Source organism: Cucumis melo, chromosome 12 (genome assembly GCF_025177605.1).
Source record: "Cucumis melo cultivar AY chromosome 12, USDA_Cmelo_AY_1.0, whole genome shotgun sequence".
Classification (NCBI taxonomy): Eukaryota; Viridiplantae; Streptophyta; class Magnoliopsida; order Cucurbitales; family Cucurbitaceae; genus Cucumis; species Cucumis melo.
Genome location: NC_066868.1, coordinates 28,151,585 through 28,173,576, shown reverse-complemented (window position 1 = coordinate 28,173,576; position 21,992 = coordinate 28,151,585). Strand labels below are relative to the sequence as shown.

The window sequence follows — 21,992 nt, the reverse complement described above, 5'->3', positions numbered from 1 at the left end:
TGTTTGCAGCTGCCCGCCCACTTTGCTCCCAACTCCCACTTCTATTTTATTGTTTCCTTATCCCATTCTCTGTTTCTTTAAAATCCGATAGCGATTGGAGAATGGCTTTCAAATTCCGTGCTAAAAAGCGATGGGTTTTATCGGCTACTTCCTCGTATTGGTCGTTTCTTCAGTGGTCTCTTGCACTAAGTTTGATGAATTGTTTCAATCAAATTGGGCACCAGATCATCTCCTCATTGAAGGAGACTATGCCAACTTAACACTCGACTCTCTTTCTGGTATACAACTAATTCAAACACCATGCTTCCAGTTCCATCCATCCCTCTCTTTGGCTTTCATTTTGATTATTGGTTTCTCTCAGGTTGTGGATATGAGTCCAAGAAGAAGTATCTGTTCGGGGAAGCCACTGTCCAAATCAAACTGGTGGAGGGGGATTCTGCAGGGATAGTGACAGCCTTCTACGTAAAATACATGCATTCATACTCAAATCCCAAACAAATTTAGTGAGATGAGTTTCACTTATTTATGTGTAAAATTGCAGATGTCTTCAGAGGGGCCTAACCATGATGAGCTAGATTTTGAGTTTCTGGGGAATGTGTCGGGAGAGCTATATTTGGTTCAGACCAATGTGTATACTAATGGCACTGGAAACAGAGAGCAGAGGCACACTCTTTGGTTTGACCCCACAGCCGATTTCCATTCTTATTCCCTCTTCTGGAATCGTCGCTCTATAGTGTAAGTTTCGTGTTTTCATCAGCACATACAGACAACAGATTTGATTATTTTACCATCACTATTTTCAGCTTAACGATATCATGCACTTCAGCTTAATAGTTTTTGCATTTATAGGTTTTTGGTGGACAGAATTCCCATAAGAGTGTTTGAGAACAAAGAAGAAAGTGGTGTGGGTTACCCCAGGAGCCAAGCCATGGGAGTTCGAGGTTCGATATGGAATGCGGATGATTGGGCAACACAAGGAGGAAGAATTAAAACCAATTGGAGCGATGCACCATTCGTGGCAACATTTCGGGATTTTGAAATTAAAGCTTGCGAGTTGGAGCCGGAGACGGAGGATGCAGAGGCCAAGTGTGGACCGACAAGGCAATTCTGGTGGGACAAACCATCGCTGAGAGTGTTAAGCAGGCACAAAGCACATCAACTCAAGTGGGTTCGTGCAAGGCATTTGGTATACGATTATTGTAAAGATACTGCCCGATTCATTGAGTTACCAAAGGAATGCGTTTAACATTTCATGTACGCCCAGAAAATTCACTTTTTTTAAATTGCTAATTTCATTGCATCTTCAACAAGAATAATGATGGATTGCACTGGTAAATTACGATTTTTTTTTTTTTTGTTTATAATTTTAACGACAAGAAGAATTACCAAGAATAATAGTGATGTACAGCATAAGTCATGACGGAGAAGCTAGCTCCACAACTTTTGTTGTGTACACCGAGGGATTGAAAGGACGACGGGAAGATTAAAGTAGCAGGGCATTGAACAAACACATAAAGTACCGATCCTCATCACATAAAGAGAACAAGTTAAATTATGATAAGATTAAGAATTATCGAAATCATAAAAACTTGTCTGAAGCAACTCTAGGAAGTATAAAACGGCATAAAAACAACACTCCTCTCTTTCAAAAGGATCTATCTAAGAAGAACGATTTTCTTCTGTGGGAGCTTCAAAAGTCTCGCCCTCAACAAGTTCTGGAACATCGTCATCCTCCTCTTGTGCATTCTTTGCATCACCACCCGCTCCAGGTACTTGCTGTTTAAACTGTTCAGCCAATTTACGCAAGTTGTCCAAGTTATCTGGACCTGAGGATAGCAGAACAAGAAACATTATTTTGAAGTTCAAACCAATGGAATACTCCTAAAAATAAAACAACTCAAGAGTTAATGTACCCAATTGATTGATGATACCAGGCAAGATATCCTGCAATTCTGTAGTTGTGAAACGTACAAATTATTAGAATTTTGAAATAAGAAACAGAAAAATTAGAATGAAAGACAACAAGATCTATTGTACAAACCAGATGATTTCTAACAGTAAGCCATCGAAGGTTGGTAAGAATAGCAGGTTCAATGAAATAGTTACAATGAAAACTAACAAAATCCACTTAAAATAAACAAGATCTCACAATGCAAACTAATAGAAGAACATTATTTTCCTATAGCCACAATCCAATAGCCCAAAACAAGAAAACATTTTCTCAAATAAGTATAACTACTCCCAAAGACCTCCGATGGTTGTCCAGTTTGTCAATTTATATTCAAGCAATGGAGAGAAGACAATCTGTGTTATAAGATTTACAACATAGTGCAAAGATACATACTCTTTGTTTGAGGAGAACCACTAACGACCCACGTGTTTGCAGCAATAGATGCTTGAACTGGACAGAATTTTTTTTTTTTTACAAAATTAGTTAAGAGCTATCCAAGAATGTAAACCAATAAAAATCAAGTACAATACATTGGCTGAGAAAAGTTACCCTTTGGGTTGTTGAATTGGATGACCACATCATCCTTGAAAATGTTGACCTCCTCAATAGCAGGAATGGCATTCACCCCAATTCTCTTTAAGGTACTCTGGAGCCTTTTGTCATCAGTTGTGGTAGTCTTATGAACTGCCTTCTTCTTTCTATTGTCAAGGGCAATTGTTTAAAAATAAAAATTCTTCAAATGGAATAACAAGGTATCCTCTGTAGTGAACTTCATCGGAGAAATAATAGAAAGATTATGACATGAAAGAAAAAAAGAAAGGTAACTAGGATGATGACATTATTGCATTACCTCGCGTAAAACTTAAAAACTTTAAATTTCAAAAAGTCGTCATGTAAGACCAGCAAGCTAAGAGAAAAACACCGAGCTGGAAGTTTCAAGTGGCATAACTTATTGCTTAAAAGAGATTCCCATTACTATTTTCTATTTTAGTTTGTATTTGTAAAAAATAAATTTAAATTAGCGTGAAATTACTGAATTCAAGGACACATAATTTCTTATCACATCGCAAATTAAATTTTTTTAAAGTTCTTATGATCCATCAAATTTGAGGCAAAAAGTCAAGGTAGTCATGATATATCAAAGGTTATCGTTTTCCAAGCAGCCATACAAATTTCCATGCCCTTTCCAACAATGATCAATAATAGAATGGGCAAGAACAGAGTTGCAATAAATATTAAAAATTACCGTCTCATGGTACCCTTTCCACCAGTGCGGACGGCACTGGCAATCTTTCTAAGCCTCTCCTGATCCATCTGCACAAACCAAACAGAATCAAACCATGTCCATCATAAGTAACCCACAACGCTAGACGCGGGGAGGAACACATCTTCGGGTATAAGTTATAACAAGAACAGAACATTTCGAATAATACAGATATAATAAAAGTAAAATCCACAAGCAAAGAGCAGGAGCAGATACCCACCAAGACTGGTGCAACACTCAAGGAATATTACAATATCTTTTTTCATCTACTGATCAATTACTAAAAAATTATGAATCCGGAAACAGATTGCACAAACATAATGGACTCGATAAGCATAGCTGCATAAGTAATGACCATGCAGTGAACAGACCCACATCCTTCAATCATAGAAATATACCCGAAATGAAATGCAGCAATCAAAATGTCGAGATGTTCCAAAAGGCTTCCTAATTAGAAGCACAAACGAATTTGCATTAATTTAATTTCGGTTAAAAAAAGGGACCTGAACGAAGAAGAACACAACCTTGCAGAAGTAGAGCAGAATAGAAAACAATAGGAAAACCCTAGCGTGCGAATAGATAGAGAAGCAGGATTAACCAATGTATAAAAACGTCGTCTAAACTTACAAGGCCAACCATGAGTAAAGATTAAAAGAATCCAACAAAAGAAGAATCTAAGAACCAAAAGGGAGAACAGATTAAAGATGATGAATAGAAAAAGATGAAGAGCGGAGGGGGAAGGAGTGGATTACCTTTGGGCTAGGGTTTTGGAGTTAGGGGATAAGACCGAGGCTCGGGGAAGAAAGCTAAACTCCCGGACGGCGCTAACAGATTAATACGCCCTTTCCCTCCATATAATAATAGGTTGCTAAAGCTACGAATTGATCCACCAAAACCCAAAAAAAATAAAAAGAAAAAGAAAAGAAAACACACATCTTGATCCAACGGTTCATGTTTTTCTAATAAAAATGTCTAATGGGCCTTAGTGGGCTAAAACATAATTGGTGAGCTAATTTATGAACAAAATTACAGATTTGTTAATGATTTAGCTAAGTGAAGCGAAAAATGGACTTGAATTTACATAATTCTCTGCTTAAGTTATATTTTTATAAATAATGTAGGCTTGAAAAATAAAGAAAGAAAAACATGTGGTTTTGAGATCTTGCCCGAATTCGAAGGGAAACGATATTTTTCTTGCGGAGTGAGAAGTGAGAAAGCCCATTTTTAGGCGAACAATTTTGTGGAGGGCCATGTCATTTGCATTTCCATTCCCAATTCTCTTGGGGACAATGTTTATCTCCCACTCAATCCTCCATTTCCCGTGAGGAAAATGGAATATAGTAAAACAATATCTAATATGTATAAATACACACATATATTTCCCTTTTTCTAACACGAAGGAAAATGATCATATATTCTAGTTTAATTTTGTATAAATATTTGTAATTGTTCAATTATTTCTTTATTAGAAACCAAAAACTAGTATTTTAAATATTACAATAAAAAATTTAAAACTTATAACAATTAAGTCAGATGTCAAGCATCACGGATTATCTTATTGAATTAGCATATACCCTACTACCTTAACTTAAGATTAGAAGTTTGATTCTCTATTCACTATAGTTATTTTACTGAAATGGCGTGAAAACAACTTAATAAGAAAAAATAAAATAAATAGTCCAACAAACTACTCTTTTTAGATGATTTCTAAGAACTTACAATAAAACTTCATATGTTTGTGACAGTATAAAAAAGTTTCATAAGGACTGAGATTCAGATATTAATTAACATACCACAATCGAAAGGGGTAATAACATATAAGTTCAAAGGTAAAATTGATATTTTAGAAGTTCATAAGCTGAAATTGATGAACAAAAGTTAACTTTAATCCCATATTCCTGTATGGCGTTTCGATACCCTAACTATAACCAACATAAGACCATTACAATGATTTTTTTGCAAGTCAAGAAGATTTATATTTCAATCCATGCTAAATTATTTGGTTCCGGAGTTGTTAGAATTATCCATAAACCATCGGTTATGCACAAAGATTATGCCATATTCTCATGTTAGCTGGTACAAATTTTACCCATTGGACAGGGGTCAGGTGGACGTAACTACAATCAGCTAGATAATAAAATTTCTTCCATGGGACCATGAGTATAGATAACAATACCATGAAACCCAATAAATCTTAGGAAGTGTGATGCTAAACCCGTTGCTTAGTGGAGTATGATGATCTGCTGAGCATTCTCACAACAAATCCCTGGAATTCTCCACTATGGCCAATGCCTGCAACAAGCAACTACGATATGAGCGTTAGGGCAAATATGAACAAGATAGTGAAGACTTCAGGAACAAAAGCTTCCACAAGAACGTGAAACAAACATCAATTCATTAAAGAAGGATGATATTTTTTTCACATCTATGCACCAAGATCATGAGTGATTAAATGTAGAGCAAAAAGTAATGTGCACCACCATAACGAAGCAACAAGTGCAATGCAATTATGCTCCGACAAACATGCAGATTAGTTTGTACCTGCTTAAGGTTCTATTAGTGTACCGTCAAATCAGGCAATCTTTGTATTGTCCCTTTTCGTGGCCTATGCAAAACAGTATTTTCTTGCAGTTTGCATAAACCATTTCTCAAAAAAAGAATCATGATGTGTAAATTGCACAAATCACTGCGGTGCAATTTGCAGGTATCCACACAGATAAAATTGGCAGCCATTCACCCAGAAAGGGATAAGAACCACATTTGAAGAAAACTAGAAGAGGTTAAGAGTAACAAAGAAATAAACTATAATAGGAAGGATGTGGGTGGAAGTAGAGATCAAATCAGGCATTCAGTGAAAAGTATTTATTGTACCCTGATTTTAACTAGCACCACAAGTGACTATCATCTTAGTTTGATTTTGTTGGATTGAAACCTCTTTTTGTAGTTACTTTAGGCTACCTCTTGCTATTAACTTCTTTGTCGAGCTCGTTTTGTATACCCTTGTATTCTACTACTCTTTTCCATCTTTCTCACTGAGAGTTTGGTTTCTTGATAATAGAGGGAAAAACCAATACTCTTAATAACACCAGTGGCACCATCCGAGATTGCATTTCTACGTACCAATGTGGCACTGGCACCTCCTCTACACTCTACAGCACAAGCTAAAAGTTCCATCATTTCTAATAAGTAATCCTTCGTATAGGAATTGGCCATTGGGGCAGACACAGAAAGAACATTAAGACAGAGTAGGTTACTTACCAATCCACCTGTTGCAATATGATCAGAGGCTACTTTCTCCTTTCTCTATCCTTTTCTTTTTCTTGTTGCCTAAAATGAATTAACTTTCCTAAATCAGCCTATCATGTCAAGAAGGTAACTAACATATGCCTAGGCATGTCTCCCCATAGTTCATAGGCAAAGGCTGGCCACAAACGTGTTCTCCCCAGAAGACAGAGAAAGAGAGAGACCGGTTTAGATGTCCAGGACTTGCCGATCTCCAACATTTGATGCTAGGTTAAAAATAATCCAACAAATGCTATTGGGACACACTACTGATGAATCTAGAAGGTGATAATAGACTATGCAGATAAATATGGGGACTTCCAGCGTGTTGGGCAAAAGATCCACTGAGGGTCACTCCACTTTATGGCATTTGTAGAGGATATGTGTTATATAACCTTATATGCTAGTTAGACCTTTATAATCCGGAGTTATATCTCCACCGCCTTGCCTAAACCTATATTACTCTACTGCTAGCATTCACAAATGAACAGCACAATTCTACCTTGTTTTACTAATTAACAAGTTGAAGAACCAATTTCCAAACTTCTATTCTCCAATCCCTCTGGAGTCTGAGGTATAGTTAGATACCTGAACTGCCTTGCCTTTGTGCTTTGATGGAAACAAACATCGTTCCTTGCAAAAGGGAACAGATAGAATGCAGCCTCGATAATAAATGAAGTTATGAACGGCTAGGAACTAAAAATACAAAATGAGTATGCAAAACCACTATCAAGAAAATAAGCTGACGAGATAAGACTATATTGGCCTTTCTGTAGGAGTGGACCAGAAATTCGCTAGTTCAGATTCAACTTCCGGTTCTCCAGCAGTATAAGACGAGGAAAATTCGGTGGCTACCAAAGGAACCATGTAACAAATTCCTTCCTACGCATATTTAATCAAGGATTCTTAAAAGAGGCAAATGTAGAAGAGAAAAAAATTAAAAGAGACTACCCTAACTAAATTCGGATATTCTCCGAGTATAAGGCACATTGGACAAACATTTCGTCAGAAACCAACACTTAACCTAGACATATAGCGGGTCTAATTGAAAATCAGAGCTGAAGTCCATCAAAATCAAGCAGGAAATACAAACTGCATCTATTGAATTGCAAGAACGAACGCAGAGACAAACTAAAGCATAAAAGCGAAAGCAGTAACCTGATTATTTACAATAACGATCCGCCTTCTTTTTGACACGGTCATCGAGAGCATCCTCCACAGACTTGGACTTGGTATTGGAGTTGTTAGGGTCGTAACCGAACTTCCTTGTCTCCACAGGAAATAGCTCCTCGTACTTCATACGCTTAGCGGCGTCAATAGTATACATTGCTCCGTCTCCACCTTCTACACCATCAGCCGATGTTAAAATCTCGCCATCGTCCGTGGGGTTCTCGTCGGTTTTAGTTTTGTCTTTCTTCTTCTTCTTCTTCTTCTTGTCAATGTCCTTGCTACGAGAGGCTAAGACTCCTCCCTTGAAGGTGAGCCTACCTCCTTTCGCCCCTGCATATGGATCGGACATCGTAGCACGTCCTTAGTGTCCTGTGAGGTCAGTTCCTCGCGTGCCCAGAAAACCTTTAGGTTGCTTGATGATCACCGGAAGGGATTGAATGATCGTCGTTTGGAGTACTTTCCGGTTGCTTCAGCTTGCTGAGATGAGGATGAGATTGATGTTTGGGTATCTTCTGGTTCTTTCTTGGCCCAATTGGCAAATAATAACCCTAAACCCAAAATCCACCTCTTTTGTTTTTTTAAATATAAAGGTAATCGTATTGAGTAGGATAATAATGAAATGTACTGTATTTCTATTTGACTTAGTATGATCAATCGGTGATAGACAATGTAAACCTTTAATCGATAGAAATCTAGATTTTAGGATATTTATAAAGATTTTAAAAGATTACTGTGTAGATTAATATTTTGATTTTAATAGGTATCCTATACCTACAAATATCTCTAAATATAAAATACGATGGTTTATTAACAGTGTTTATATTTTCCTTTTAAATTTAAAAAGTACAGATTTATGAGAATGTAACGAGCTAAGTATAGTTTCTACTCCCTAATATTTCAATTAATTTTATTCAGGTAAAAAGTAGTAAACACGCAAGAATAAATATATTGTTGATATATGCAAATCTAATTAGGTGAATCATTGTATCTATCACTAATATATCAACATTTATATGAAGTATATTGATATTAATGGTATATAAGCATTAAAATGGATGGTAACGAGTATATTGTTAGTCTTAAAGGTTTAGAGTGCAACTATTATGAACTCTAAAAAGTGACATGATCAAACACTCCCTAAATATATATTTGAAAAAGTAAAATCATTTATTTTACCTTCGAGTTGTTATTTTAGTTAAAGGCTAAATAGATAACTAATGAAACATGGTTCTATAGAGGTTTTAAGGCTCAAATAAATATATTTTATTAAAATTCAAACGAGTTACGATTATAACACTAGATTAATCTAGATGACACTCCCCCAGATTGATACCCCTTTTAGTAATTGATGTTTACTAAAATAATTAGCTCCTCTGATTTTAATATTTAAACCTATGGAAGATTATCTGTCTCCCCTGAATTTTATAATTGAATATATATATTCAATTATTAAGGTATTTTTTAAATTTCTTATCTTCATATATGTTGAATGAGTCTTGAAGTAATCGATTAGTATTTATTAAAATATTTGTATGTGAAAGGTAAAGACATACCTTTGAAAAGATTATTCTATGGCTTTTTCTTGAATGCGACATCGAACAAGAATGAATTTATGTACATAGAAGAATGAAGATCTTGAAAGTGGAATAGGAAAAAGTAATCTTTAAAGATTTTTCAATTAAAAATAATAAATTTAAAAGATTCTTAGTCAATGATTTTGAAAATACTCTTGGATGAGTAAGAAAAATATCTTTTCTAAAAAATCTTTACGATAAAAAATGTCACCAAACGAGAGAACAAACATCCTTAAAAACTTGAAAAATATTTTTAAAATAGACTAAATAAATTATTTTGTAAAAAACATGACAATATGCATTTGTTCCTTTAAGTTTTTAAGTTAATCAATAATCTACCACGAGGTTTTAGGTCATCAATGATTTAAAAAGAGCTTATGGGTCATTGATAATTTAGTATGGTATCAGAACCGATGATCGTCTTCGTATATGTTCAAAACCTTCAAATTATTTTGTTTCAAATTAATATTGATTTCTACTTCAAAGATTGTTAACGTGATAGTCTAATATTGCAGTGAATTGCCTTCTTCCATCGACTTAATCATACTACGTCATAATCCATAATCAAATATTTTAATGGTATATCATATAAGGTCTATGCACCAATATGGTGTATAATTGTTCGGGCTCCAGTACGTTTACTCCACGTGGGTTGGACTCTAGATTTTAATATTTTTACAAAATTAAATAATGGAGTTATTTTTGCAAATTATTATTATTTATTCTATTTTTCAAGTTGTTTTATTAGTAAATATATTTGTTTACTTATTTATTTTGTAAGGCGACCGAAGCTTCATTATGCTAAACCGAGGTTGAAGATGAAATATGCACTCGACATAATTAAACTAAGAAAAAGTGAAACGAACTAAAAGTAATAAATTTGCCTCTTAAATTTTTTTAAAAGAAAAGGAAAAGAAAAATGGTATTCTTTTTTTGGCTTCTTAACAATGTACATAAAAATTGGTTCTTGCCGGTCCAGATCTCTTCACCCAATTTGTAATGTACATACAAATTGTGTACTAATAAATCAAATAGGGGAATGCAACCATCTCATTCGAATCAAAATTAACATTATCCTATCCAACACTTTTCGAAAATAGAAACGGTTGCATCACATATTAGTTTGCTTCTCTCTTCAAATCATCACACCAAATCTGAACTTCATAATATGCTAATTCCCAGTTTTCTTATCGTCTTTATGTTGCCTCCCTCTTTGAAATGAAGTTCTGAATTATATATCCACATAATTAGAACAAAAAGTAAAGGTTTCGCACAGATTATATAAATTATATATAATTGGGAAGAAAGAAACCATATAATTATAATAACAATATATATACATACCTGCAATCTTGAGGAACAGTCCAGGAAGGAGTGGACGAAGGTGATTTGTTACCCGCAATTGTTCGGTTAAAAAAGTTATTCCAATCTTGGAGCAAAATCCTGAGATCGTGAACTTTGTTCTCTAATCCAACACAGCAGTTGGCATGCACTGTAGCCATCTTGCTCATATCCCTCCCCATTTGACAGAACCCACCGAAATTAGCAGTGTCAAGAAACCTTAATTTCATCCCAATTTTAGGGATTAACGGACTATGTTTGATCTTGTTCAGCACGTCTTGGTCATGCTGCCCTGGATATATTGTTCTCGATTGGTACCAAAACTTGTAGAATTTCACTGTTTTTGGATTCGCTCTCACGTACACAAACCCTCCGTTTGGAACGTTGTTTAAATCCTCCGGATTCCCCAAATACGAATCGCTAGCAATTTGAAAATCCGCCTCTTTGTAGAAATGATTGAATGGATCTTGCAGCCACATGATATCAGTATCCTGCGTGCATTAGTGTCGACACTAAATTATTATTATTTTTTGACTCTTAAAGAGATGAATGAAAGGTAAAATTAACTTACTGTAAAAACGAAGCTGTGACCCATTTCAAGAACATATATGAGGAATTCAATTCTTCGCCACATCATTTTTAGGTAATCAGAGGTCATGAAGTAGGCTTCAGACGAGAAGTTGGTTCCTTGAGTGTCCAATTGATAGCAATGAGGGTGTAAGGCCACGCAACGAGAGTACGCTTTTTGGTCCAGCGTGACTATCACTAAATGCTTCAATAATCTTTGGGTTCCGTTTCCAACGTGGAAGCTCTTAAGAAACAAATCAAGGAGTGAATCTGGCTCTGCCCATGCATCGTTCAACGTCGTTATGATTATTGTTCCATCTTCCATCGCCGCTTCTTTCACAACTTTTTCCTATATATTTCATTGTTGTAATTACTTTACTAACTTTTATAAGTTCTAACTTGCTTTTAAAACCCCATTACTCTGTTTCATTCAAACAAAATGGACCATCAACTTTTTCTAATTTCTAATTTGGGTATATTCACGATAAAAGTTAAAATTAGGTTAAATTACAAAAATGTTTTCATTTTTTGGAAAAAGTTGAAAATTAGTCGACTTAGAATTTTGTCATAAACGTCTTACATATATAACGTGTACATCACATCCCACCATGTATTATGATTAGGAGAGCAATGTAAGAGGGGGAAGAAAATGTTTTTTTTTTTATATATGTATATATGTAAGGGAAGATATGTATGGTTGGAGTTTGGGACAAATACATATAATTACACCACAAAACACAATCCCCCACTTTCCTTTGTAAAATCCTGTCCCCTCCTACACTTCTCTCTCCTTCTCTGTTTCCCCCACATTTTTTAAATTTACACACTTCCCCCCACACACCTTTTTAAACTTTCCTTTTTTTAACATCCAACTTTTTACCCACACCTTTTTTTTACTTTTACCATTTACCAAAATTATTCCATCCCCCTAATAACTTTTAATTCCTACCATTATTATTATTTTACTCTCTCTCTCTCTCTCTCTTTTTTTGTTTGCTATTTTTCTTTCGTGTTTACTACTTTTTTTTTTTTAAATTAAAATAATTTTATATTTTAAATAAATATTATATAACCCAAATCACATAAATCATTATAACTCAACTATAATACTTAATTTATTACTCAAACGTCTTCTCATGTTTCACATCTAATTAACACAACTTTGACTCTTCTCAACTTTTTTAGGTTCAAATCGACAAATTTGATTATTTTATTTTATTCAACTCTTCTTTAACTTTCAATACAAACAATATATAATAAACTCCAAGACCAAAACTAATATTTAATCATATTTTTACTTTTCAAATTGATGAATCATGCATGAATGATACACAAGGGTTATCTTGATTGATAAGACTCTACGACAATTCTAAAGTCTACTAAAATTAACCTAAAATGTTTTTACTTACAAAAACAAAATTTCCTACATTTACATTTACTAATAATTTGTTTTATTTGGCTAGTAAACTGTTTAAAACAAATATTAAGAAAATTCATAAACAAATTTTGAAAATACCAAATAGAAACGAATAAAAACATCAAAGCTCAAGCAGTAAATAATTAAGCTTCATTCTTTAAAAAAAAGAAAAAAAGAAAAAAAAAAAGAAATAAAGAGAAAAGTGAAAACGCAGTATATATTAATGTTTAAAGTATAATTAATCACGTGGGAGGGACACGGTGGCGCTGAATAGAACTGGGCGGCTATTGAGCCTATCGCCAACTTACTAGTCACCTTCCATGATATGCACCAATAATTCTTCACTAAAAAGAAATATAACTATTTTTGTGTGGGCGTTTATATTATAAACACAATAGGAAATTAATTAAATGGTCCATTCAAGAACACCTGCAGATGCAACCTTTCTCATAAATATAAACATTATATATAATTAATTCATTCACAAAAACAAAACCCCAGCTGGCTCCATTTGATTCAGTAACCCGTCAATCCTACGACTCCAGAAAAACCATGTTTCCTCACAATTGGAAGCAACAATTTATTTTGTGTTTATTTTTTTCTTTTGACTCCTGATTAAACACAATCAAATCAACCCTTTCTCAATTCTCTAGCGCCCAGCCGATATATTTACTTCCCCAGTTTACCATCAAAAATCTCAATTAATTAAACAAATTATAACTAAGCAAATCGGTTAAAGTTATGAAATTTAAAATAAGAAATTATGAGAAATGGAAACTAACCAAAATAGGGTCTTTGTGAGGAGAAGAGAATCGAAAAGCACGGTAGGTGTAGGAAACAGGAAGAAATTTGAAAGGATTAATGGCTGAGTTGTACAGAACGAAGAGTCCCAACGTAACGCCCACCAACACCACCGACACTCTCACCGTCCTCCACGTAACCACCGACGTCGTCGTCATCGTAGGAACGACCGAGGGAACCGACAACTTGCCGGCCTGTTCGCCATCGGCGGCGGAATTATTATTCTTCATTGGAAAGGTGAAACTATGAGGAGAAGGAGGAGGAAGGCAGGTAGGAAAAGGAGAGAGAGTTTAAATGGTTATAATAGTAGAAGGTAATGGTTGACTAGGTGGAAATTAGATGATAAAAACAGAAATAAGATAAAAGAAGAAGAAAGATGGGTTGTTATTTTCATGTTGACATCAGAAAGGGTCAAGAAATAAAGGTTGAACTAAATAAGGGGGGGGGGGGGGTTATGGGTAAAAAGAGAAAGGAGAGAAGAAGAAAAGCAGTGGTGGCGAAGATATTAATACGCACGAGAGAGAGAAAGAGAGAGCTGTATATTAAATTTATTGCCGGCTGCTCCTTTCTCTATTTCATAATTTCCTTGTCCGGTCCCTCAAAGTCCCCTCCTTAATTTGTCTCTTTTCTAATCCAATTGCTTGGTTTTGCTGTTTCTGAAAGCGATTGGAATTTAGAAACCCGAATCTTTCTCTCTCCGGCTCAGCCTCCCCATTTTGATTTTTCTTCTATTCCTTTTCTTTCTTTTCTTTCTTCTTCTTCTTCTTCTTCTTCTTCTTCTTCTTCTTCTTTTTTTTTCTCTTTTTATGAATTACATCTTTCTTCCTTCTTTCCTTTACTCTCTTTTGTTTGTTTCTATTTTATTCAATGATTAATTCCACATTTTGATCTCTAACTCTATTTTAATCTCATTTTTTCATTACCTACGCTTCACTAATTCCATTATTTTATATTTTTTTTAATTCTAAAATTTGATGCATGCGTAATCTTTTTAATTGAATGCAGCCTATGGTGAAAATTAAAGTAATTAAAGATGGTATTTAATATCGTATTTGATAAAAATCCAACCAATTAGTTTTAAAAATTAAAGTATATTTTCATGAGTTTTTAGAAGAACTTTATACTGGGATATTTTATGTGCTCATTCAAACAAGGAATCCTGATACTCTAATATGCTTAAGCAATCAATTCAAGCTAAAGTATATAGTAATAAATGTAGTTAAAAAGTTAATATTAAAAATTTATACAATAATTAAACTAAAGTCAATGATTCAAAAGTAGAATAAAAAAAAAAGTTGAAACTCCTTACAAGGAGAAGTGGAAATATAAAAAAGAGAGGGAAGAAAGACAAGTGGTGAAGATAAAAAAATGGGGAGGGCAGAGTTGGAATTGAAAGCCTGATTTGGATACCTTTCAATGCTGAGTTCTTCGAAGCTAAACCGGCAACCGGATGTTTAGCATAAAAAGGCTTCTGTGCCGGCTGCTCTTTACTTTTCTTTTCTTTTTTTTATCCCAATTACCAACGTTGATTGGCTTTCAAACTCTATAATTGATTATTTCTTAAAGTCCCTCATTTTCCCCCAATATACTCTTTTCTTTTTTTCATGGGTATAGGAGTTAAATTTAATGTGATTTGTAATTATTTAAAAAGATGTCTATTTTGGGAACGACTATAAAGTAAAACTAATCTCAAAGTATATATACATATATAGGAAAAGAAGTATTTGAAATAAAAGTGTATCAACTAAAAAAATCAATATATTTTTTGTTTTTGAAAAATAATGAATTGCAAAAAGGGTAGGAGACGTCGTCACATTGTGCGGTCAAGACATTATTTATTTATTTTATTTATTAAAAAAAAAAAAGAAGGGAAAAGAAAAAGTCCCTTTGAGAGTGATTTCTTTGAAATTTAAACTTTGTACACAAAGGGAAATATAAAACACGTTGTTCTAATTTTTTCTTTACCCTTATTGAGCTTAATTAATTTTCAATATTCAAGTTATTCCATTCATAATATCATAATGCAATCCTCAATTTAGAAATAAATCAAATCATAGGGAAAGTAACCAATTACTGAGCCCCACCTTCTTTTCTACAGTTTTTAATAATAAATTTCTTTAGTTATATTCATTTCTTTTAAGAAAAGGAAAAGGAAATCAAAACACCATTAATATATACATATTGGTTTCGATAGTTAAAACAAATGTACGATATTGTTAAATGTGAAATATAAAATCCTCTTACCTTTACTTTTGGAATTGTTTTTTAAAAGCCCTCGCATCAATGAAGATATCGTCTTTCACTTAGATTCATAGTTTCTCTTTCCAAGTAGAGAAACGTACAACAAAAGTTTCACTTTCAATAGATTTTTCTTTGAATAAATTATCAACAAAACTTACCACGAATTGACGATCATATGCTCAACCAAGGATCACTATTAGTATATCATCACGGTTTAGTCGAGGTATAGTTTTGATATGACTTGTCAGGAACACTAACACTAAAATGTTTTAGTTGGATATCTAGTCTACTTTGGTAGTGGTATGGTGTTGTTTATTTTGTGCTTATATATTCTTGTTGCCATTATTTTTGAAAGGATTCAAAAGGTCTAATAATCGCAATGAAGATATATCCACAACCTTCTCTTTTCCTCAGCATTTTCAAACTTTTGGTTCTCTTTCCAACCATTCAATTGAAAAAAAAAAAAAAGAAAAAGAAAAAAGGAACGAATTTATTCATGTGGGTGAATTGATACAGAATGGTCCACATGGGTTGGCAACCTCAGCAAGTTCTTTGAGTTGACGAGTGATTATTATAATTAATTTACATAAATAAAGTCGAGATATTAGAAGGTTATAATGGTAAATCATCATATGCTTGATTTACTCCAGAAATTCTCTTTAGAATGTAGTAAGCAACCAAGAGAGAGCCAGCCAAAAAGCACACCTTTTTCAAGGTGTGTGATAGCCCATTCCCACTCTGCCCAACCTCCACCGAACCCCTTTCTTCACTCCTGCAAAATAAACACTTTTCTTTTTTGAGTCATATGGTTTCTATTTGTTCCGTAAATTTCTACTAATGTTATATAATGATATTGGTCCAAATATCTGAACTTCAATCGGAGCTTTGAGTTATATGACCATGTCAGTTTAAGTTGTTAAGATTAATGGCAAATTAACAATGTTAATCAAGAGTGGATAATTTGCCTTGGTCTTGGCTCAAGCTGAGTGCCACCCGACCTCCGGGATCGGAGCTCTGGTGTCGGCTGCTGTGGTGAAGTTGTGGCGGTTGGAGCTGGCAAGGATTCTTCAGTGGGGATTGAAACGTTCTTCACCTGTAATAAGATATAGACTGCTTAAAAAAGCTGAAATGCTTAATCTAATTATGTTCAAGATATGATATTCTTTAGATGCTTACCAAATTCCTGAACAAGAGAGAGTAAATCATTTCAATGTATCTCATCTTGGCTTGTTTTTGATCCTTGGTTAACTGTCTCCAAAATCCATAAATTGATCCCATGTTCAGAGCTTTCTTTGCATAAATGTTCCAAGTGTAGCTGAAAAACAATAATCAATAAGTGAATACCAACATTCCAAATTGGTCAGAAATGACGTCTTGTGCCTTTATTTACCATTCATGTATTCGCTGAAGACCGGCTTCTGACATCTTGTTCCAATATCCACCATCTGACTTGCATTTCTCAAAGAAAGCAACAATCTTTTTGCTTGCTTCATCTCCATTATAAGGATCGATGTGGAAGCCTGATACTCCATCGACAATTATCTCGGCTGGGCCTCCTTGGTTTGTTGCAAAAGTAGGCAATCCAACGTTCATCGCCTCAATGACTGTTAGGCCAAAACCCTCATAAAGTGCAGGCTGCACAAAAGCTCCTTTTGTATCAGCAATGCAACGGTATAGCTCTCCATTGCGGTACCGATCGGTTTGAGCTGCTATCCATCTGATTTGCCCCTTGAGTTTATATTTTTCTATCAGGGAATGCATCTTTTTTATCTCATCAATTTCTTCTCTGTCCTTTGATTTTGATGGATCAAAGAATCCAGCTACCAACACAAGGTTTACTAAACTTCTCAGCTTCCTGTTTTTACCATACCATTCAGTCAACCCAGTAATGTTTTTCACCGTATCAAGCCTTGCCATTGAGAAAATAATTGGCTTCTTCTTATCTGCAAGGTAACCTCTGTTCCATATTTTCAAGACCGAAAGTTAGGGAAGTATACTAATGATTTTCTAATACTGTTCAATGGAAAAAAGATGGAGACTAGGTGTCAATTACATGTGCTCATCATTGTTTTCTCTGCTATAAAGTAGTTCCTCGATTTCAGGATGAAAATTAGTCAGTCGCTTCGATTTCTCAGTGAAAGGAAAATAGACAGATTGATCAGCCCCGGGAGCAGCAATGTTGAATTTGGGGTCAAACACATTAATACCTGAGACTACCCTATAAAGTCCAGGCATAGTAAAGGCCTCATGGCTTTCATATTGTCCTGGCCTGTTTTTGCTGTTGGATAAAACTTTTTACTTAGTGACTTAGAGTTTATATATTTCTAGAATGCAAATCCAGCTGAGTTCATTACTATATAGAATTTTCTAACCTTCCTGAAACTTCTTGATATGTACTTGTTATAATGAAATCAGTTGCATTCATTGAGATCATGTCAGCTGTGAATTGACATGAAAAGTGATACTTTGGATCAAGTTCCTTCCACTTAGCATCCGAATCCTCATATTTTGTTTTCTCTAAAGCGTGTGCTATAGTTCCCTGGGAGGTCCAAAAAAGAATATGTTAAAAAATTTAGAAAACTAGAAACCAAAAAAAGAACCAAACATGACAGATTTTTCTCAAGCTTTTATATTTTGTTCCTGATTTTCTAGTTTGTGAGTCGAGCAAATGAAGTGGACCTGTGTAATTCCAAGTTTCTTAGCCATCAAAGAAGCAACCAAGTTTCCATCAGTGTAGTTCCCAATGATGAGGTCCGGTTTGCAATCCATGACTTTAAGGATCTTAGCCGTGGCATCCTAGAGTTACAAAGTGGATTGGAGGATAAAAGTTAGTAGAAGATGAATGAGCTGGTTCGGCAAAATGAAAAAATTTATGAGGTCAAATGCCTTGGCAAATCTCTCTAAGTATGGATAGACATCAAAACGCGAAACCCATTGGCGAAGGACTCCATTTTGTGTGTAGAATGGGACCCTGAGAATGTGAGAATGCTTTGTGTTCTCAATAGGCTCTAACTCAACATTGCACTTCGTCCCTCGTGCATCAGGTATTAATCTTGTCACCTAAATATGTCCATTATAATACATATTAAAGGATATACTGCAGCTGGCAAAAACAAGGACAATGTTGTTGTGATCTTATGTGCATACGAAAAACATACCACAAGAATCTGAGGCTTTGCTTGCAAGCCTTGCTGCTCAATTCTGTGCAGCAACTCCTCTTCTAAAGCTCTCACTTGATCCAGAATGTACACAATCTAGTCATTTATGTAGCAGCTGAGTGATATACAAGTTCACAGGAAGATATCTTTGTATTGATGAAATAAACAGTTGATCAAATTCTGACCTGACCACCGGTGTCGGGCAAGCCGAGGACTCCTGCCTGGCCGAAATAGCCATGAGGCGAAAAGATTACAATATTCAATGTGGTTGGAAGCTTGCTAAACAGTAACTCCAATTTTGCTGGATCTGGTGCTTGCAGGACCTCAGAAAGGAGTAACATTGTTTCCCTAACCCTCTCAGAATTGCTTCCCCATCCTTTCTCAAATCCCCATCCTTTCATCCTTAAGGCATTAAAGATAAAAAAAAAAATACAATCAGATAAAAGTTTAGAAAAATGAGAAACCAAAACTAGATTCCCTACGATCTAGGGAAAGAAATAAGAATTCTTGGTTACTTGTGCTTAAATTCTTCATATGGTGTGTCTTTTGGCAGTGAAGATACATATACTTGAGCTGCAAACAATGCTGATTGAAGCTTGGAAACGGTGTTAAGTTTCTTATTGATCATAAGACTCTGTAAGGTTTAAATTCAAATTAAGATCCATTGTCAATCCTTGATTTGAATTGCGAAAGTTTTTCTTATAACCTTCAACTTTCTGCAATTGAATGTTCATATTTTCATACCTGTCCTCGATGCTGAAGACCCAGCAGATAATTAACAAGTGCATTAACATTCTGTTTATCCTCACCAAACCTTGAACTAATGAATTTTGAGATCAAGTTGACTCCGTTTCCAATCGACGATGGAAGGCTTAAGCGAGGGGCAGTGAATTCAATGGCTCCAAAATCTATCTCAAGAGCATTTTCATCATTTGCCCTGCAGCATCAAACCAATCATTTTGACAACTTTTTCATTTATCAAATCAAAGATTACTACACAATGCAAGTGAACATAAAAGAACCTTGTCTCAAGCTTTGACTATTGGAAAGATGAAATCAGAACTATTTTATGACTCACCAATTCTCATCAAAGATAGCTTCCTTAAATTTCAAGTACTCTGAAGCAGTAAGATCTCCTACTTCCAAACTTGTAGCATTCACCGTAACAAACTCCCAGAAACCGGGACTTGGTCTCACGGCTAGAGCGATGTTCGGAGGGACAACAGCAGCCTCCTGCACATAAGCCATCAAAATCCATCCTCCTTCAAAGAAAAAACAGTGGAGAGAAAAAAGTTCCAATATTACCTGAGTGTTGCTTAGAATGTAGCCAAGAAAGCCTTCCAAAACATGGCTCCTTTCTCGCTTGTCTTCAATTGTTATCTCCACGTCCTTCATCAAGTCTTGGCATTTCATCAACCTCTTCCCATTCTCAACAAACCTATTCACTCAAACGGGTTATATTCATATCTCAAAAAGCTACAATCATTTTTTTATCTTTGTGTTGCTAGAGAAACTTTGTACCTGGCAAAGCATTTCTTCATTTGGTTACGGGATCTTCTCAATGCATCGTTTAGACTGTCAGAAATTGGTGTGTCTAATCTCATTAAGCTGGCTGATGCCATGGCCATTTTTTCCTACAATTACACCTTTCTTATTGTCTTCTGCAACAGTTTTTGAACTTGATGATTGCCTTGGTTTTGTTTAGTAATCTGAGATATATATAACTTAATCATCAGACATTGAAAAATGTTTGTGTTTGATGAAGAGTGAGAGAGACAAAAAGCTGAAACAGAAACAAGGATAATGATGAAGAGAAGAACATTTCAAGGGTTTGAAATATTGAAAGGAAGAAAGGAATTGTAATTGTAGGAAGTTATTTCAGATTTCCTTTACATAAAGGCTTTTTAAGAGGTGGAGGTAAAGAACTTCAAGCAAAGCAACTTTCCAGTTTCATTCGTATAGGTATTGGAGAGGGAGGTTTTGATTCTTTCCTTCTCGAAGTTCCAAGTGCAGCAGCCTGAGATTCTTAAGATACAATTGGAAATTTTAGGCTTTTAGAGTAACCATGAGTCTATGGTTGAGAAGCTTCTGCTTTGGAATGTTTGATTTATTTAAACAAGGATGTCACGTATAGATTACTGGACACCGACAGCCAGTATTTTGTCAAAATTAATTAGTACTATTAATTTTAAATGATTATGTTTTTACCAACGGAGACATCTCATGGGGAGAAAAGAAAAAAGTGTCAATTAAGCATTTTTTGAACTCCAAAATTATTGAAAACTATTTTTATTTGTCAATTCAAGCACAACTAAACTAGATTGGTTAAATTATATGTTTCTGAAAGTTAAAATGTCTGTAACCCTACCCCACTTGTAACCCCTATATATATGTGTGTGTGATTCAACACATATATATAGGAGAGACCATTAATCACTAAATGTGAAATTTAATGATTACACAGTTTGTTTGAATGTGAAGAACAAAGATACATTAGAAGAAGCTAAAAATCAAGGAGCCGTAGAAGTATATCAAACTAATTGATTCATATTTTGATAACTTCGAGAACAAGAAGCGAATTTAATTTCATAAAATTGAAAACTGAAGTTTAGTTTGTCAATTTGATATTAGTTTAAATAAGTTATATTCACTTGGGGGTTGATTTGGCAGTAATATGATGTGCCATGAATTGATTTTGCTTCTCTCCATCACTTTCAGCTTCAACCTGAATCAATCTCACTCAGCTCAAATTATAAACACAACGATTAGATTGTAAAAGCAAGATGATGAGAAGTATAAAAAGGTAGCATGTCAACCAACCCTACAATCAATAAGGTCTAATAGGGGTTGTTGATTCTCCCATTATTCAAAGTGTCGCTGTCGAGTTCCTTGAAAAGGACGTAGGAATGAATAATTTGGGAAGGGATCTATTGGGGTAGAAGGGCACTCAATTTCTATTTCCATTTAATCATGTAGGACCCAGATAAAAAGAGGTTGACCAAGTTATCCTCCAAGGCTAAACTGTTTAAAAGCATCATAAGCAAAATCCTATAGATAGAAAGATTAATGAGTTGGCAGACAAAAATGGAATCAAAATGGGTTTATATTGTCAGATTTATTGCCTTGCAAAAAGAAAAAAAGAACAATTTAAGGAATCATTTTTAATTACTTCCGTAAATAACATTTTTGTGAAATAAACCAACTTTAGATTTTCTTTCTAAATGAA

The 21,992-nt window shown here is 34.7% G+C and overlaps 5 protein-coding genes across 7 annotated transcripts; 1 reads left to right on the top strand and 4 right to left on the bottom strand.

The window, feature by feature from the left end:
- The first annotated feature begins 127 nt into the window (after positions 1-127).
- Positions 128-1,336, top strand: LOC103483331 (xyloglucan endotransglucosylase/hydrolase protein 9-like). The gene is made up of 4 exons (XM_008439950.3): positions 128-278; positions 362-462; positions 542-735; positions 850-1,336. The coding sequence occupies exons 1-4, from the start codon at positions 131-133 to the stop codon at positions 1,244-1,246; spliced, it is 840 nt and encodes a 279-aa protein (XP_008438172.2). The 5' UTR covers positions 128-130; the 3' UTR covers positions 1,247-1,336.
- A 198-nt stretch (positions 1,337-1,534) lies between these two features.
- LOC103483414 (nascent polypeptide-associated complex subunit beta-like) lies at positions 1,535-4,262 on the bottom strand. 3 transcript variants are annotated; one of them, XM_051080451.1, is made up of 7 exons: positions 3,740-3,928; positions 3,614-3,662; positions 3,198-3,265; positions 2,501-2,649; positions 2,345-2,401; positions 1,914-1,952; positions 1,535-1,826 (listed from the first exon to the last, which is right to left on the bottom strand). In XM_051080451.1, exons 3-7 carry the CDS (start codon positions 3,263-3,265, stop codon positions 1,660-1,662), a joined length of 480 nt encoding a protein of 159 aa, XP_050936408.1. In that variant the 5' UTR covers positions 3,614-3,662; positions 3,740-3,928; the 3' UTR covers positions 1,535-1,659. The 3 variants fall into 3 exon arrangements, with proteins under 3 accessions (XP_050936408.1, XP_008438373.2, XP_008438287.2); XM_008440151.3 differs by lacking the exons at positions 3,614-3,662; positions 3,740-3,928 and adding an exon at positions 3,968-4,262; XM_008440065.3 differs by lacking the exon at positions 3,614-3,662 and having other exon boundaries at positions 3,843-3,960.
- A 764-nt stretch (positions 4,263-5,026) lies between these two features.
- Positions 5,027-8,232, bottom strand: LOC103483601 (uncharacterized). Its single transcript, XM_008440346.3, has 2 exons — positions 7,656-8,232; positions 5,027-5,507 (listed from the first exon to the last, which is right to left on the bottom strand). Exon 1 carries the CDS (start codon positions 8,014-8,016, stop codon positions 7,660-7,662), a length of 357 nt encoding a protein of 118 aa, XP_008438568.1. The 5' UTR covers positions 8,017-8,232; the 3' UTR covers positions 5,027-5,507; positions 7,656-7,659.
- Positions 8,233-10,107: 1,875 nt separating this feature from the next.
- LOC103483692 (uncharacterized protein At4g15970-like) lies at positions 10,108-13,903 on the bottom strand. The gene is made up of 4 exons (XM_008440467.3): positions 13,349-13,903; positions 11,154-11,498; positions 10,586-11,073; positions 10,108-10,467 (listed from the first exon to the last, which is right to left on the bottom strand). Exons 1-4 carry the CDS (start codon positions 13,595-13,597, stop codon positions 10,413-10,415), a joined length of 1,137 nt encoding a protein of 378 aa, XP_008438689.2. The 5' UTR covers positions 13,598-13,903; the 3' UTR covers positions 10,108-10,412.
- Positions 13,904-16,079: 2,176 nt separating this feature from the next.
- LOC103483781 (sucrose synthase 6) lies at positions 16,080-21,944 on the bottom strand. The gene is made up of 15 exons (XM_008440590.3): positions 20,288-21,944; positions 20,072-20,204; positions 19,845-19,999; positions 19,511-19,703; positions 19,282-19,400; positions 18,952-19,168; positions 18,767-18,862; positions 18,495-18,668; positions 18,288-18,404; positions 17,981-18,147; positions 17,662-17,886; positions 16,999-17,565; positions 16,785-16,923; positions 16,574-16,701; positions 16,080-16,380 (listed from the first exon to the last, which is right to left on the bottom strand). The coding sequence occupies exons 1-15, from the start codon at positions 20,392-20,394 to the stop codon at positions 16,221-16,223; spliced, it is 2,697 nt and encodes an 898-aa protein (XP_008438812.2). The 5' UTR covers positions 20,395-21,944; the 3' UTR covers positions 16,080-16,220.
- Between the last annotated feature and the right edge of the window lie 48 nt (positions 21,945-21,992).